The 11,259-nt window shown below is 49.2% G+C and overlaps 1 protein-coding gene across 1 annotated transcript; it reads right to left on the reverse strand.

The window, feature by feature from the left end:
* Positions 1-1,651: 1,651 nt before the first annotated feature.
* On the reverse strand, positions 1,652-9,400 carry LOC122392890. Its single transcript, XM_043388239.1, has 6 exons — positions 7,581-9,400; positions 7,089-7,267; positions 6,288-6,375; positions 3,098-3,211; positions 2,428-2,569; positions 1,652-2,044 (listed from the first exon to the last, which is right to left on the reverse strand). The coding sequence occupies exons 1-6, from the start codon at positions 8,341-8,343 to the stop codon at positions 1,870-1,872; spliced, it is 1,461 nt and encodes a 486-aa protein (XP_043244174.1). The 5' UTR covers positions 8,344-9,400; the 3' UTR covers positions 1,652-1,869.
* Between the last annotated feature and the right edge of the window lie 1,859 nt (positions 9,401-11,259).

Genomic DNA, 11,259 nt, shown 5'->3' on the forward strand with positions numbered 1-11,259 from the left:
AATTGCCCAGGGCCTGGACGGTGACCCTATGTCTGATCCTGAGCTAGCGAGATACCTGTCTCATGGGAGTAGAAGGAGCAAATAGGGACATGCAGATGGAAGTTTTTTTTTTACTGCACTGTGTACAACGCGTGTCCATATTTACTATGTCATGCATGCTGTTATCGAATACGTGTGTTGCCTAGTCCGTGGATCCACTCACACGAAGTGTTTACACGACGAAGTGAGGTCGGACAAGTTACACTGCGCCAGCCCGCTTTCATTTGCGATAGAGCGGATCGGCGCCGTTGGTCCGCGGACCGCCTCTGGGACTACTCGGGGTACCCTGGTCTTCCGGTCCGCGGCCGGGTCTAATGCTGCTGTCTCGGCGGTGACCGCGGACGCTAAAGGTCAGATGGGCGCCGCCCGGGCCGGTAGCCGTCTGCGAGCCGCTAGATCGGGGCACAGCGACGGGCCTCGGCAGAGGAATGGACCTGGACGGGGGTGCGAGCTTCAGGAGAGGGATTGGCCATGGGACGAAGGGGTTAAAGGGATGTGCCACGACAGAGAAATGGACCTGGGCAGAGAGCTGTCCGACACGGGGTGGATTGACTAGGATGGGATGGAGGGAGGTATCGTATGACGGCTCAGAGCGACGGATCAGATAGAGGGAAGGACCATAGGAGGGAAGTGAGGACGACAAGGTTAGTTTGGACGCATAGATGGAGCTCTGTAGAAAATAGGGTAGGCCGACCAAAAAAGGGGAACGGACTAGAACAAAAAGGACCGACCAGGAGGGAAGATCACCCAGGATCAGACAGACTGAGACTAACCGCCGAGTTTATCCCGCAAAAAAAAACGTAAATCTCCTAACACAATTCGAACCAGAGTAGCTACCAGACAGACAGGATCTAAGTGTTATGTCGGGAGTCAACGGGCGCCGTCATCGGAGCGTGTTAGGTCCTCCGACAGCCGCAACAGAGCGCGGAGATAGCTCGTGCCGAAGTCAGAAGAAGTCAGAAGAAGTAGTCAGAAAAAGTTCCTTCAGTGCGCACAATATTCGGTCTTGGTGGTGTACGGCTATATATTTTGAGATCATGATTTATAGTCCATAGTGGAAAACACAGCTACTGTAAGAAGTGCAATGCTCCCGAAAGCCTTACGCCCAACACATGTAAGCGCAGATGTCGCCACTGCCGCTACCAAACCAACAGACGTCGCTCCCAACGGGCCGCACTCAGCTATGGGTTTCAGATGTAAATACTCCCCAGTCATCCAGCTCCGTAATTACCAGCGAACGACTTCAGGATTTTTGAAAAACATGAGGTAACCAATAACCATTTACCTCAACATAACAACATATCGTGTGTCCAGTGGGCTATTGAAAACGACGCGCAGAAAACTGCGCCGTATAGGCATCTTCCGATAGGACGGAAGAGTAGTGAATGTTCTGATCGTTCATGTACTGCCGTGATTTCAAGTGGAAATTCCACTTTACTTACCATCGTTTGGGAAAGTTAGCGAAGAAATGAATAAAGAAACAAGCGTAACAAAAGAATTAACTGGTCGTCGCAATGTCAAATACAAAGGTGTCTTCGATATGTATGTAACAAGGGAACGACATCACAGAAGACATTTTTTCGTAACTCCCGGACAACAATAAGGACAAGCGTCCCACGATGCTAGTAAAATAACATTTATTTTACTGAATTTATTTCATCTTAGCTATTCAGAGTACACTGAAGTTCTAAAGTTAAGCTCTTTTCGGAAGTGAACACGGCATAAAGTTGTGTTTACATTAAAGGACAACGTTGCTGTTGAATGATCAGCGCGGGTACGTAGCGCATCGTGACATGGCAGGGCAGCGTCGCGGGCCGTCCCGTGCGTCGCTCAGGCGACACAGCGGACACCGGCGAGCTCCGCCGATCCGCAGTTGTGGGCCCCCCAGCCGAGGTAATCGCAGGCCAGCAGGTGCGATTCGCTGCCGCTGCAAGACACGTCGTCCATGTAGAAGTTGAGCCCAGTACCATTACCAAAAGTGGATTTTTTGGTTGGCAGTCCTGACCTGCAAACGTTAGTGGGATGTTGAGAGTTCGATCCTGAAAAGGGTATGATAAGTGGACAACATGTCGTTTCCTGGCAAAGACAAAGCATAAAGACAAAGGTAATGGCGACCTAAGTGAAATACATATGTCTGGACTGCGTAATTATAACAATGAACTTGATTTCAGCTTGTTATCTTGAAAATTTAAACATATGCCCATCAGATTATTGCTGTACGAGATCTTACATAAGGTATGCAGATGATCTAATGTCGAAGAATATCGAGCTTTTTGTAAATATACAAAAGAATTACGAATGACCAATAGTAGAGTTATTGTGATCGAGGTTCAGGAATTTCTTAGCCATCCTCAACTTTGAGCACAATATCTAAAGCGCATTACGTACCCAAAGCCGAGCGTTCTACACACCACACTAGCGTCCCTGACATCCCATTCGTCATCGCAGACGACACCCCAGCGGTCGCCGCTTGGTCTCAGTTGGATGTTGCCCTCAGTGCAGTCAGCACCCCCAAATAGGCGATACTCATCTGAAAAAAAATCGCTCAACGTTAATAATTCTCGCCGGAATAGAGACAGATGAACCTTCCCCTAAGGTATTCCGTAAATATCTCAATAACCCGTGACTCACTTGGCTAGGCTTGATGATAGCTTCGTCATCATCATTCATAATTATAGCTAACCTAAGCGTTTTACTTTCCTTTCTGATCAAGTTAACAAGCTATAACATCCCACATTAGGTTGCGTTCGGCCAAAAAGCAACGGTTTGTGTTTCAGCTACATTGTATTGCCTCAGAACAAAGCAAGAAATTTTGTGTTTGATATAGGTTATCTAGCAGTCCTATAATGTCTCCCTGATGAATACCGATAAACTTGATCATATAAAGAAAGAGGAATCACGTTGCAACTTACCAAATTACCCGTTACTTTGAAATGTCGTATTTTATGAAAGTACTACATTCTTTCATAAATATTTCCTTCCTCAGAATTCATACAATCATTTTACGAATCGTAGCAACAGATGAGATGAGGACGAATTGACATCAGTACCTACTCACAATTTTGTGTCGTTTTGGGGACGCAGGAGCAGGTCCCCGATGTGCACTGGAGACCACCGTTTGACCTGCAGTCCCGGTCATCCACACATGGCCCATCCTTGTCCACCGCTGAAACTGCGGAGGCAGCAGCACCTCGTTGGTATTTTTCCATCGATATACGGGTGGGAAGGCATACATCAGGCAATTACATTATATGTATATTCTATATATTCAATATCTTACATTCTATATCTTTACATTCTATATCTGTTTTTTATTATAGCTGATCAAAGCGTTATTCGGGATTGATGCACTGGTATTGGTTTGGGAATAAGGACTCCGGCGACAAGTAGCATATGGTCTACAGGGTGGAAAGTAATTACCCGAACATACTTTTTCGTCTTATAGCAATGGAAAAAGCGGCGGTAACATGAAAATTTCATCTTTTCATATATTCCTATTTATGTGCGATACACTGACAAAGGCGTTCAGGCATAATTGTTATGAGCATGTCAAGCACTGTTGGCCAAAGCTTAGTCCACGCCTCCTGGAGCTGTCTGGTGAGGCAATCGATGTTGGTGGCTACTAGCAGCTCTTAGACGCTCTCCTGAAGAGTCGCCTGGATATTTTTGATCAAATTGAGGTCTGGGCTATTCCCAGATTGACCATTATATGCCCAGAAGAAGAACGGGTTCTCAAAGCATCAGTCTTGCGTCTTTTTGGCCGTGAGAGGAAGGACTTTATCAATCATGAAGAAGAGTTTCTTTGCGTCGGGCACAAAAGTGCGCTCAATCATTTTGCCCCTTTTGGTGCATTGATGGATTAGATAAAGAGACTCGTCTGGAAGGATGTTCCACTAGTTGTATACTTTATTTTTAGTGGCCTTGTTGGTCACTACATGCAATTCTGACACCATCCGGGCGCTCATAACACGCTGATGTGTGTTCCTTTGCCGGATGTTTGAAGGTTGGGACGGGCGGGACGTCGGACGCATCAGCAGCCCCCAACACGTTGTTCTGCAGGTTTGACGGATGAAATAGCTTCGATGATGTCTCATCCAACCACAAAGCCAGCCGCCTGTCCTCCTCTGTTCAGGTTTGGCGGTCTTAAGAAAACTTAAATTGACAATCCTGCTGTTAATTCATGAATTTTGGCCATCTCGATTGTTTGTACGGCTTGATTTTCGAATTTTCACGGATTTATGTATGAATCGTGATATCTTAGATCGGGTACCCGGCCAAAGTAAACCATTTCGCCTGTTTTCGGGTCGACTGTTGTCGTTTGGTCGCGGAAATGGTGACCACCCATTCGGCGCCTGAATTCGCCCAGGTTTTATTGCCGCCAACGGCTTTGCTTTTTAAGTCCTCTTAAGTTTTATTATGCTTCAACCAAAGGTGTAATTGAGTAATGCTGGTGCCGAGACCATTCCGAGTCCCTTCCGCACCAATCCAGCCAAAATAATCACAAACGCTTTCCCTGGCATGACTTCAAATTGAGCTCTTTGCCCATTTTGGTCTTTAGCAGCGTATGGCGTCAGCACCACTCGAAGCCGAGAGGTGTTGTAGACCTTCCAAGTCATTTTTCAAAGTAAGGTCACTTTTGTTAGATGAGGCGACAACAAACACGACCAGTCATGTTCCATAACAGCCCGCGCTCATACAAAATCTCCACTGACGGGCGAAATTGTAAGAAAATACATGTTCGCGTAATTACTTTCCACCCTGTAAATATACCCCAAGCAGTCAGACAGACGACTGTTAGAGCAGCCATGCTGCCAGAGTTCAGGCCACCTGTTTTTACCCGTCAACTGGCAGAGCAAACCTGCTGTCGGACATGAACCTTAGTGCATCCCGCCTCATTCGAGTGGAGGCCAAAATTTGGGTATTACTAGCATCCAGACTATTGGTCGCTGGAACCCTTGTCTTAAGACCAATCGTACAATCTCGCGTTTGTTATAGGACTATGCAGCGAAGTTATCCCGCGCCCTGCTGGGGGGGGGGGGTGTTTGAACACCCCCCCCCCCCTTGTGGTTTTTCGCGAATATCTCAAAAACGGCGGCGCGGAGCGCCGCCGTTTTTGGTACACCTTATCATACATCAATTCTACACACGTTGTGAAAATTTCAGACCAAGGTCATTCAAGGTCAGGTCACCAGGTCACTTGAAGTGACCTCACCTCATAAAAAGTTTCAATGTCTGTCATAGCTACACCAAGTGACCGATCGCTTTGAAACTTTCAGCGATTGCTAAGAGCAATAGCATGTACAAAATGTATATCTCAGAATTTTGATATCGATGACCTAAGGTCAGGTCAATTTTGCGACCTCCCCATTATAAGTCAATGGGAGAAAATTGGAATGCGCCTCTTTTGGGCGAAAGACATTATAAACACTCCCAAACACCGAATTACAAGTGTTTTAGACACACTGAACATGAAAATGGTGCCCGTGACCCTTGTTTATGCCCTGGGGTCATCTTAGGTCACGAATGGTATCTAACAGTTTTTCGCAAATAACTTTTGGTAGAGGCATGCTAAAGCGACGAAAACGCCTTAGATGTGTTCAGCTAGACGATACGGATCGACTGATATGCAACATGACCCTTTCCGGTCAGGTCATGACCTTGACCTGAGGTCAAATTTTCAAGTTGACCTTTCAAGGTCAAGTTATAGTTCATTCGATGCGTCTTGACGAGAGGAACACGATGCTTGTAAAAGTAAGCTCGTACAAGGCTTGGGTCAAAAGTTATTGCAGAAAAATTGTTTGCGAAAAAATCGGCTATTTTTGCAGTTTTTGCCCCCTGCAGGCAAAACCGTTGACGGTAGGTCAAATCTGAGAGAATTACTCAGAAAGGGCGTTAATAGGGCTATCGAATGCGCTTTTCCGCGGCGCTGTAGCTCTATTGGTTCCCGAGTTATGCGTTGGCTTCTTGGAAATTTTCGACATTCGACCTGGAAATCGGCGAAATTTTGCCTTCAATGACCTCTGGTGACCTGACCTTTGACCTGAGCAAAAAATTGACCGAAGTGATTTCGTCATTATTTTTTACGCTCTTTCGAACGCCGCCTTCCGCGTATCGCTACGTGGCCCAGGAGCCGAGTTACAAGGGGGGGGGGGGTGTTCAAACACCCCCCAGCAGGGCGTGGAAATCCAGGACCCCCAGCTGGGCGCGGGTTATCTATCCGGCATTAGTTCGATTATTGGCGTTATTACCTCTCCTGCATTCCTTATTCTGATAGTTCCAGAAGCCTGTGCTGCAACTGCATCTGCTGCTTGCACAAACCGCGTTTGGCACCAAAGTCTGAAATCACAAACTTAGTATGAACAATAAACATGGCACCCCAATTGCCTTGAGGTCACTGGCGAATCCAGAATGGCGGTCTTGGACGCTGCAGGGACATAACCCCAAAACAGTTTCTCTAAATTAAAAACAAAACTTATCGGATTTCGATTTCTTACGCACTGTTGTGCAGTTAAAAACAATTTTTTCCTTAAAAAAGTCGCTTGGTTTTCGTTTTGTTCTCGACAAATCGCCAATTCCCGTTGACTTCGGGCACTGCGGGGGAGACATTTGCCCCAAATGCCCCCCCCCCCCCTAGATCCGCCAGTACATGAGGTCATCATACAGCACTTGATTTCACGCTATACGCCTCACGGGACATATATTTTTTTTCTGTATAAACCGAGGACGTGCAACTCATAACCCCCCCCCCCCCCCCAATCATCAGATCAACGGTCGAGATTTGGTCGAATTTTGGATAAATAACGTCGGCAAAAATGGTTACAGAGTTACAGACTGCAACGATTCTGATATAAATGGCAGCACATTTTAAGTTGATCAATGCCTCTTCCTCCTCACAAACCCCATCCGGTCCGGACTTGTAAAAAAAAAACTCCGGTGTTTTTTTACTTCAGTGACGTTATACAGTGGCGTCATACATTCTCTTTGCCCTGTAACCTGTAAAGTAGGTTACAACTTACTTAACTTTTCTCTGTACGCTGTCCCGCACCAACCTGACAGTCCACGTTTTCCACACAGGGCTCGTCCAGCCGAGCGTGCTGCTGACAGCGGCCGTCGGTCGTCTGTCGGTAGCCGTCTCTGCACGTGCACACACCCGTGGAGGAGCACCTGGTCTCCGGCATCATCCTGGAGCAGTCCGACTCCAGGTCGCACTGCTGGCCCACCACCAGCTCTGCGCGAGACACAGTGGACCGTCAGGAACAGCGCACGGTCAGAGACAGAGGAACAGATCAATATCAAAACGTTACATATCAAACTAATCACTCTTAGTGAAGTGATATTGAATTTCATGAAACTTGTTATCAAGCGAAATATTTAAATAGTTTCAGAATATCGCAAAAGTACTTCTTAGAATAAAATAATAGAATCAAATGTAGTGAAATGAATCAAAATAAACTGTCAAATACAATACAATAGCTTCAGTACAGTTGTTCGGAAAAAGAAGAGCGAGTCAGAAATGCCATGATCCACGCCCGTCTCCTTACTGGGTATCAGGTCGACAGCGTCTTTGATGGCCGACAACTGGAGGTTGGCGGGCGCCGCTTGGTGCACTGTGGCCACCAGACGTCCGAAGAAGGCCGCCCGCGAGCCCTCCGCCCTGTCCAGGCCGGTCTCTACCGCTGTGGAGAGGGCCGACTGGGACTTGGCCAGCGTGTCGAGCCGGCTGACCGTGCCGTTCTGCCAGTCCTGCAGGCCGTCCAGTGGACGCAGCGCGCCCTGAACGGCGTCGAACCGATTGGATACCTCAGACTGGAGCTGTGTTAGGCTGTCACCGCTGGTACCGCTGGAGGACGTGTTGCATTGTTGGGTCATTCTGTCAAACCGTTCGATAGTTTCAGCTTGCGACCGTTCGATCGTATCCAGTCTTTTCTCCAGGTTGGTGTGAAGCTGCAGTTGCTCGCGCTGCGAGTTCTGGATGACCTCCAGACGGCTGGAGACCGCCGCTAGCCCAGTCTGGATGGCCGCCAGAGTCTCCTCGATGGTGTTCAGCCTCTCGGCGGTGGCGGAGCGGTCTCCAGACTGGGAGACCTCCACCAGCGCCGCCATCAGCTGTTGTAAAGTCACATCCTGCTCCCTCGCAGATCCATCCAGCCCGTCAGCCACGCTCGCCACGGCAGCCGCCACGCCCGGTGTCCGCAACTCAGCACCTGACGCGTACCAACCGCCGGCCGGCGGTGCCATGGTAGTGGGGTCCGAGCGGACCCAACCCAGTAGAACAAACACGGAAAGAAACACCAGCCTCAGCATGGTGATTCCTTGACGTTTCCAGCGCGACTGGCAGTCCTCAGACGGTGTCACTCCGACGAGCGGAACGCGGAAGGTGTCAGCCCGACCACTGGCCTCTGGACGGTCCCAGCCAGGGTGTTTGTCTCAGCTCAACTGACCGCCAGTCTGGTAACAGCTAGTGACAGTGACAGCCCTGGGCCGTGTTTACGCATGTTTGAACATTCCACCCAAATGCCTGGCATGCGCAAAACACTGAACTATGTGTTTATTGGAAATTTGGTGCAAAGGGTCGCAAAGGGTGCAAATCGATTCGCCAAGTGTAGCTACTAAAGGTCCACAGCTAAAAACTGACACAAAGTTTGGCAGTTATTGTACCTATCTCCAGAGCGGAGAAACCAATCAAGCTTTACTTACCGACTTGTCTTCGTAGAAAATAACCAGACCTAAGTAGGGGAGAGTGGGACACATTCGTGCAAAAAATTGATAAATCCATTTACGAGTATCTGTTCTTTGGTGCAATGATAAAATTGGACCTAACCGAACAGGATACCTAAAGCTTACTTACATCCACATTCCATACCGCTAGGCGGTAACGCATCGTATCCGATTTCAAATACCAATCTTCCCTTATAACAACATAACCTTTTATTGTCAACCGGCGTTATCTTACGGTGACTGCCCGGAAGCGGGCCGATTTACTACCGTATCGTGTCGGGGGACCGGGAGCCCCACACCAGCGGTGTGACCGGCGTCTGTGGCCGCATCTCGGCAGGGTCACGGTCGGCTGGGTCTTCTCACGGCCGTGGCCCAGTGGCCCGTGACAGACTGGACGGGCCTCCGGTCGGTACGGGCGCCGCGCCGGCCGCTAACAGCGCTAACGGTACGTCCGGCCGCCGGCCAGCCGGCAACGCGCCGCCTGGCTTCACTGCCCGTACGGGCAACGATCGCTGTCCGACTGCCCGCTGTCCGTAAACGGCAGCGAGCTGGCATCTCCCTATGTCATCACAAACAACATCGCTTTACAGATGATAAATGGGACAAAAGTCTTGTGCAGCCTTAAAGAGCCAGCCACCGAAGCGGACCCTATCCGGCGACCCTGGTGATCTGACTGCAGTGAACGGATCCCACTGCGCCTGCGGTCAACGAAGCGGCACAGACACTGCGTCGGCTTTGATGACCTGGCTGCAGTGGGAAGGGACCTAACTGCACCGCCGGCCGGTCAGGCGTGACGCCCGTGCCGGTATCGGTCAGTTAGAATCAAGTACCGCTCAGCGGCCTGACTGATCAACATTGCGACATCAGAGCATTGTCCCGCTCCTCCCACCCCTGCCCTGACCGACGCCCACGTCCCATCCTCGACCATACCGCTGTAGCACGACTCGAACAGCTACAGCCCGTTCCGTCCACGCAGGGTTGGACTGGGACCGCAGCTGGCCGCAGCCGGGGACAGCGCCGGAGCCCTCCGAGCTGCCAGCAGCCGTCTCCGGTCAACGGTATATGTGGAACGCTCTCAGCTGGGTTCGGAGCGCCGCAGCCGGGCCGGCGGAGGAGCCCGGTACAGCGCCGCACCGCGCCGCGCCGACAGTTTTGGCCGGCGCCGACCTGCGCGCAGTGCTCACGGAGAGGCGGGGAGCTAGCGAGTGCTCCTGGAGGGATTGATAGCCAGTGTGGTGTTCTGGAGAAGCAGAAGCTCGTAAGGAACACGAGCACAGAGTCGGGCAGGTTGTGTGCTAGTCCGGAGACACGACCTGACAGTGCGTGAAGTGTTTTGTGTCTGTGACAGTAGCGAACATCAGTGCGAGATACCGGTGGTTTTGGGTTCGCTCAAATCCAAGTGATTCGTCCAGTCAAGAAAATTGCAAATAGCAAAGCTTTGGAGATGAGCGTCTAGCTTATTCGTCACTGGTCTTCCAGACTATTGGTGAGATTCGCAACCACGCGTGGGACAACAGGAATTGACGAAACTCATCTTCTGTTCGAACTTCTTCCCAATGTCTTTGATTAGGATGTATCAAGCTTTCGCCTGGTAGTTCATCGTTTTATCCTGTGCCCTGACCAATATCGTTAAAATGTTTGTGTCTGTAAGCACAGTAGACACCAGCTATGGGTATGGGTAGGTACCCGGTGTGATCAGCCTTTCCACCCAACTCTTTATCATATGAAGTGATAATAATGCATAATTTGGGGCCCGTTTAATTGTCTGGCAACTGAGATCTTGCAAGTTGAGAGAGCTGAAAAGCCTGTAACTAAGATGATTGTAAAAATCCTCTTTACTGCAACTTTATCGGCGAGATACACACGTGTCAGTAGTTGATCATGTCTCTCTTTCACCTTACGTTAACCCGCGCCCTGCTGGGGGGGGGGGGGGTGTTTGAACACCCCCTTGTGGTTTTTGGTACACCTTATCATACATCAATTCTACACATGTTGTAAAAATTTCAGACCAAGGTCATTCAAGGTTAGGTCACCAGGTCACTTGAAGTGACCTCACCTCATAAAAAGTTTCAATGTCTGTCATAGCTACACCGAGTGACCGATCGCTTTGAAACTTTCAGCGATTGCTAAGAGCAATAGCATGTACAAAATGTATATCTCAGAATTTTGATATCGATGACCTAAGGTCAGGTCAATTTTGCGACCTCCCCATTATAAGTCAATGGGAGAAAATTGAAATGCGCCTCTTTTGGACGAAAGACATTATAAACACTCCCAAACACTGAATTACAAGTGGTTTAGAAACACTGAACATGAAAATGGTGTCCGTGACCCCTGTTTATGCCCTGAGGTCATCTTAGGTCACGAATAATATCTAACAGTTTTTCGCAAATAACTTTTGATAGAGGCATGCTAGAGCGATGAAAACGCCTTAGATGTGTTCAGCTCGACGATACGGATCGACTGATATGCAGCATGACCCTTTCCGGTCAGGTCATGACC

This window comes from Amphibalanus amphitrite, unplaced genomic scaffold, assembly GCF_019059575.1.
Source record: "Amphibalanus amphitrite isolate SeventyFive unplaced genomic scaffold, NRLGWU_Aamphi_draft 000505F_arrow, whole genome shotgun sequence".
In the NCBI taxonomy this organism is placed as follows: Eukaryota; Metazoa; Arthropoda; class Thecostraca; order Balanomorpha; family Balanidae; genus Amphibalanus; species Amphibalanus amphitrite.